The 6,790-nt window shown below is 50.9% G+C and overlaps 1 protein-coding gene across 2 annotated transcripts in view; it reads right to left on the bottom strand.

The window, feature by feature from the left end:
• Nucleotides 1-256: 256 nt before the first annotated feature.
• LOC127918589 (high-affinity choline transporter 1-like) overlaps nt 257-6,790 on the bottom strand; it is a 36,074-nt gene continuing 29,540 nt past the window's right edge. The window contains exons 4-5 of one of the 2 annotated variants that reach the window (XM_052501863.1): nt 3,631-3,786; nt 257-576 (exon numbers count right to left, since the gene is read on the bottom strand). In XM_052501863.1, the coding sequence (XP_052357823.1) occupies nt 296-576; nt 3,631-3,786 (437 nt within the window). In that variant the 3' untranslated portion in view covers nt 257-295. The remainder of the gene's footprint in view (nt 577-3,630; nt 3,787-6,790) is intronic. The other variant, XM_052501862.1, reaches the window with a different exon arrangement.

The following is a 6,790-nucleotide window of genomic DNA, read 5'->3' as shown; positions in this document are numbered from 1 at the left end:
ACACTTGATTAAAGGTCCAATTTCTTTTTTTAAATCTCAATATCAAATAATTAAGTGCTGTAATTGTTTTCAATTAAAATGGTAATAAAAAAACAAAAATCACTTCTTAACAAATAATTTATCGGTTTGTTATTGTCTGAGAGGTTTGGAACTCTTTCTTATTGGTCTATTAACTAATTTCCCGCTTGGTGATGTCACCAGGCAGGCCAAAACTCCATCCTAGAACAACTAGCAGAAACTTCAGTCGGCTCTTACACTAAAATGGCATTATCATAATTTTCACAATTTCACAATATTATTCCAGCCTAGTGTGGAAATATATATAAAACACAAGAACATCTCGATTTACTGCACTGGGCCTGTAAGTATATTGGCATTTCCTTTCAAATAAAGTTGGATTCGATTTGAATGGCCGCCTGTCACTCACCAGACTGAGGAAGATGAGGATGAGCTGGATGACATCGGTGTAGGCTACAGAGTAGAGTCCTCCCAGTAGAGTGTAGACGATGGCCACCACAGAGCTGATACAGATGGAGTAGACATAGGGCAGGTCCAGAATCACACTCATAGTGCCACCTGCAGCACACAGGGAGGGCAACGGAACACTGAGCTACGGAACACTGAGCCACGGAACACTGAGCTACGGAACACTCAGAACACTGAGCTACGGAACACTGAGCCACGGAACACTGAGCTACGGAACACTGAGCTACGGAACACTGAGCTACGGAACACTCAGAACACTGAGCTACGGAACACTGAGCTACGGAACACTGAGCTACGGAACACTGAGCTACGGAACACTGAGCTACGGAACACTGAGCTACGGAACACTGAGCTACGGAACACTCAGAACACTGAGCTACGGAACACTGAGCTACGGAACACTGAGCTACGGAACACTCAGAACACTGAGCTACGGAACACTGAGGTACGGAACACTGAGCTACGGAACACTGAGCTACGGAACACTGAGCTACGGAACACTGAGCTACGGAACACTGAGCTACGGAACACTGAGCTACGGAACACTCAGAACACTGAGCTACGGAACACTGAGCTACGGAACACTGAGCCACGGAACACTGAGCTACGGAACACTCAGAACACTGAGCTACGGAACACTGAGCTACAGAACACATTAGCTGATAACCAATTTGTAAGTCGCTCTGGATAAGAGCGTCTGCTAAATGACTTAAATGTAAATGTAAATAACCTACTGCTGTATAGATGAACCACTCTGCTTCTCCTTCTGGAGACTAAATGCTGGTTCTAATACTGCATAAATGTACTGCAAATACTAAAGTAATATCCTAGAAACAGTGGTGAGCCTGGTCAAGTACAGTATGATACTTTTCTATTGCTATATACTATTAACAGTACATATTATAAATGTCACTTTTTTATATACATACAGTTGAAGTCGGAAGTTTACATACACCTTAGCCAAGTACATTTAAACTCAGTTTTTCATCATTCCTGACATTTAATCCTTGTAAAAACTCCCTGTATTAGGTCAATTAGGATCACCACTTTATTTTAATTAAGAATGTGAAATGTCAGAATAATAGTAGAGAAAATTATTTATTTCAGCTTTGATTTCTTTCATCACATTCCCAGTGAGTCAGGTGTTTACATACATTCAATTAGTATTTGGTAGCATTGCCTTTTAAATGGTTTAACTTGGGTCAAACGTTTCAGGTAGCCTTCCACAAGCTTCCCACAATAAGTTGGGTGAATTTTGGCCCATTCCTCCTGACAGAGCTCGTGTAACTGAGTCAGGTTTGCAGGCCTCCTTGCTCAGGGCTTGTGATGGCCCTGAGCAAGTATGCTTGGGGTCATTGTCCATTTGGAAGACCCATTTGCGACCAAGCTTTAACTTCCTGACTGATGTCTTGAGATGTTGCTTCAATGTATATAATTTTCCAACCTCATGATGCCATCTCCTGCAGCAAAGCACCCCCACAACATGATGCTGCCACCCCCCGTGCTTCACGGTTGGGATGGTGTTCTTCGGCTTGCAAGCCTCCACCCTTCTTCCTCCAAACTTATCGATGGTCATTATGGCCAAACAGTTTCATCAGAGCAGAGGACATTTCTCCAAAAGTCCGATCTTTGTCCCCATGTGTAGTTGCAAACCGTAGTCTGGCTTTTTATAGCTGTTTTGGAGCAGTGGCTTCTTCCCTGCTGTGCGGCCTTTCAGGTTATGTCGATATAGGACTCGTTTTACTGTGGATATAGATACTTTTGTACCTGTTTCCTCCAGCATCTTCACAAGGTCCTTTGCTGTTGTTCTGGGATTGATTTGCACTTTACACACCAAAGTACGTTCATCTCTAAGAGACAGAACACATCTCCTTCCTGAGCGGTATGACGGCTGCGTGGTCCCATGGTGTTTATACTTATATTTACATTTACATTTACATTGTGTACTATTGTTTGTACAGATGAACGTGGTACCTTCAGGCGTTTGGAAATTGCTCCCAAGGATGAACCAGACTCGTGGAGGTCTACAATTTCTTTCCTGATGTCTTGGCTGATTTCTTTTAATTTTCGCATGATGGCAAAACGATGTCAATTAGCCTATCAGAAGCTTCTAAAGCCATGACAACATTTTCTGGAATTTTCCAAGCTGTTTAAAGGCACAGTCCACTTAGTGTATGTAAACATCTGACCCACTGGAATCTGGAGTCTGTAAACAATTGTTGGAAAAATGACTTGTGTCATGCACAAAGTAGATGTCCTAACCAACTTGCCAAAACTATAGTTTGTTAACAAGACATTTGTGGAGCGGTTGAAAAACTAGTATTAATGACTCCTGTCTAAGTATATGTAAACTCCCGACTTCAACTGTACATACTGTCTGTCCATGATGCAACCGAAGAGCAATGGTCAAGCAACAGGACAAAATGTATATTTTAAACCGAAGAAAGCAAAACTGTTCATATCGGAAGAAGCCTACTGAGTCTCTGAGTTGCTTCTCTCACTCGAAGATTCATCATAAATCACCATCATCAGGTTACATCACCGCTATTAAGAACTAAGGAACTAAAGAATATTAAATAATAATAATAATGCACAAATAAATATTTTAAAAAATAAAATAAATAGAGAAAAGAATGAATGAATCAATCAATAAGTAGATAAACATGAGTAAATCCAGGTCTACCTCTCTCCAATCAGGGCCAGGGTCAGCTCGGCCCCGCCCCGCCCAGCTCGGCCCCGCCCAGCTCGGCCCCGCCCACCCAGCTCGGCCCCGCCCCGCCCGCCTGGCCAAGACGCATCTACGACCTTAAACAGAAAAGTGTCAGATCGCCACATCGCTGACTACTAGGTTTTTCAGCCTGCCTGTGACCTTTTGACCTCTGCTCTTGACCTTTGACTTGAACTTCACCCCATATATTTAAATGTTTGACGAGGAGTATCTCTTTTTTATATTTTCTTTAGCCCCTTCAGAGATTGTGTGTGTGTGTGTGTGTGTGTGTGTGTGTGGGTGGGGGTGTGTGTGTGTGTGTCGAGGGTTGGAGAACATACTGTACTGCAGGACCAGTTGGTTACCTAGGCAACATTCAAACGTTGTGTCAGTTGGTCATTCTAGGTCCACAGTAAAACATTGAATCAGTTGGTTACCTAGGCTGACCAGCGTCCTAGCGACCCACAGGACGTCTGCAATGAGCGCTGGGAAGATGAGCAGGCTGCTCAGGACGTTGCCATACTTTATCTGGAACGGATCCATCATGGTCACATACTTGTTTTCCCTCATTGGCTTGGCAAAGAAAAAACCACCTGCATCAGAAAGGAGAGAAAAGAGAGAGGAGGAGGGGGATGGAGGGGGAGAGAGGAGGAGGGGGGATGGAGGGGGAGAGAGAGGAGGAGAGGGGGATGGGGGGGGAGGAGGGGGATGGAGGGGGAGAGAGAGGAGGGGGATGGAGGGGGATGGAGGGGGAGAGAGGAGGAGGGGGGGATGGAGGGGGAGAGAGGAGGAGGGGGATGGAGGGGGAGAGAGAGGAGGAGGAGGGGGGATAGAGGGGGAGAGAGGAGGAGGGGGGGGATAGAGGGGGAGAGAGAGAGGAGGAGGGGATGGAGGGGGGTATGGGGATGGGGGAGGGAGGAGTATGGGGATGGGGGGAGAGAGGAGTATGGGGATGGGGGAGAGAGGGGAGGAAGGATAGAGGGTGAGAGAGAGGAGTATGGGGATGGGGGAAGAGAGGGGGAGGGGGAGAGAGAGAGGAGGAGGGGGATAGAGGGTGAGAGAGAGCGAGGGATGGAGGGGGACAGGAGGGGGATAAAGGGGGGGGAGAGAGGAAGAGGTGGATGGAGGGGAGAGAGATGAGGATGATGGAGGGAGAGAGAGGGGAGGGGGATGGAGAGGGAGGAGAGAGGAGGGGGATGGAGGGGGAAGAGAGAGGAGGGGGATGGAGGGGGAGGAGAGAGGAAGGGGATGGAGGGGGAGGAGAGAGGAGGGGGATGGAGGGGAAGAGAGAGGAGGGGGGATGGAGGGGAGGAGAGAGGAGGGGGGATGGAGGGGAGGAGAGAGGATGGGGATGGAGGGGGAAGAGAGAGAGAGGAGAGAAAGGAAGAGGGGAGAGAGAGAGAAGAGGGGGTGGAGGGGGAGCGAGAGGAAGAGGGGGATGGGGGGAGAGAGAGGAGGAGGGGGAGAGAGAGGAGGAGGGGGATAGAGGGTGAGAGAGAGGCGTATGGGGATGGGGGAAGAGAGAGGAGGAGGGGAGAGAGAGGTGGAGGGGGATAGAGGGTGAGAGAGAGCGAGGGATGGAGGGGGACAGGAGGGGGATAAAGGGGGAGAGAGAGGAAGAGGTGGATGGAGGGGAGAGAGATGAGGAGGACGGCGGGAGAGAGAGAGGAGGGGATGGAGGGGGAAGAGAGAGGAGGGGGATGGAGGGGGAAGAGAGAGAGAGGAGAGAGAGGAAGAAGGGGAGAGAGAGGAAGAGGGGATGGAGGGGGAAGAGAGAGGAGGGGGATGGAGGGGGAAGAGAGAGAGAGGAGAGAGAGGAAGAAGGGGAGAGAGAGGAAGAGGGGGATGGAGGGGGAAGAGAGAGGAGGGGGATGGAGGGGGAAGAGAGAGAGAGAGAGAGAGGAAGAGGGGAGAGAGAGGAAGAGGGGGGATGGAGGGGGAGAGAGAGGAAGCAAGGGATGGAGGGGGAGAGAGAGGAGAGGGGGACGGAGGGGGAGAGAGAGGAAGAGGGGGACCGAGGGAGAGAGAGAGGAAGAGGGGGATGGAGGGGGGAGAGAGAGGAAGAGGGGGACGGAGGGGGAGAGAGAGAGGAAGAGGGGGACGGAGGGGGAGAGAGAGGAAGAGGGGGAGGGAGGGGGAGAGAGAGGAAGAGGGGGACGGAGGGGGAGAGAGAGAGGAAGAGGGGGATGGAGGGAGGAAGAGGGGATGGAGGTGGGGAGAGAGAGGAAGAGGGGGACGGAGGGAGGAAGAGGGGATGGAGGTGGGGAGAGAGAGGAAGAGGGGGACGGAGGGAGGAAGAGGGGATGGAGGTGGGGAGAGAGAGGAAGAGGGGGACGGAGGGAGGAAGAGGGGATGGAGGTGGGGAGAGAGAGGAAGAGGGGGACGGAGGGAGGAAGAGGGGATGGAGGTGGGGAGAGAGAGGAAGAGGGGGACGGAGGGAGGAAGAGGGGATGGAGGTGGGGAGAGAGAGGAAGAGGGGGACGGAGGGAGGAAGAGGGGATGGAGGTGGGGAGAGAGAGGAAGAGGGGATGGAGGGGGGAAGAGGGGATGGAGGTGGGGAGAGAGAGGAAGAGGGGATGGAGGGAGGAAGAGGGGATGGAGGGGGGGAGAGAGAGGAAGAGGGGATGGAGGGAGGGAGAGGGGATGGAGGTGGGGAGAGAGAGGAAGAGGGGATGGAGGGAGGAAGAGGGGATGGAGGTGGGGAGAGAGAGGAAGAGGGGATGGAGGGAGGAAGAGGGGATGGAGGTGGGGAGAGAGAGGAAGAGGGGGATGGAGGGAGGAAGAGGGGATGGAGGTGGGGAGAGAGAGGAAGAGGGGATGGAGGGAGGAAGAGGATGGAGGTGGGGAGAGAGAGGAAGAGGATGGAGGGAGGAAGAGGGGATGGAGGTGGGGAGAGAGAGGAAGAGGGGATGGAGGGAGGAAGAGGGGATGGAGGTGGGGAGAGAGAGGAGGAGGAGGAAGGGGGATAATAAAACATAGGAAACTTAAAACAAACAGGTGTTGACCTCTGATAACACAACACCTGTTTCTGTTCTGTTATTAGTGGATAAACAATGGATCCAAACAACACCAAGGGGATCATGTTACGTTTCCTGATTTCCAATCAGAGCTACGTTTGACAAAACGCTAGACACACACACACACACACACACACACACAGGGAGAAACACATAAACCCTTGCTCCCCACCACTCAACCCATAGCCCATAACTATGACAAATCATTTCCCTCTCACTTTACGACTGTGTTCTTTAGTTGGTTACGTGCAGCTGTTTCATTCCTGTGTGTGTGTGTGTGTGTGTGTGTGTGTGTGTGTGTGTGTGTGTGTGTGTGTGTGTGTGTGTGTGTGTGTGTGTGTGTGTGTGTGTGTGTGTGTGTGTGTGTGTGTGTGTGTGCGTGCGTGTGTGTGTGCGCGTGTGTGTGTGCATGGAGGACACTCACGGCCCAGTTGGGAGCATTCTGCTCCAGCGATCCAGTTACGTTCCAAATGGCACCCTATTCCCTGTAGTTTGACCAGGGCCCAGAGGGGAGTAGGGTGTAGTTTGATCAGGGCCCATAGGGGAGTAGGGTGTAGTTTGACCAGGGCCCAGAGGGGAG

Source organism: Oncorhynchus keta, unplaced genomic scaffold (assembly GCF_023373465.1).
Source record: "Oncorhynchus keta strain PuntledgeMale-10-30-2019 unplaced genomic scaffold, Oket_V2 Un_contig_14578_pilon_pilon, whole genome shotgun sequence".
In the NCBI taxonomy this organism is placed as follows: Eukaryota; Metazoa; Chordata; class Actinopteri; order Salmoniformes; family Salmonidae; genus Oncorhynchus; species Oncorhynchus keta.
The sequence above is the reverse complement of the archived record's forward strand: the minus strand, read 5'-3'. Positions and strand labels throughout refer to the sequence as shown.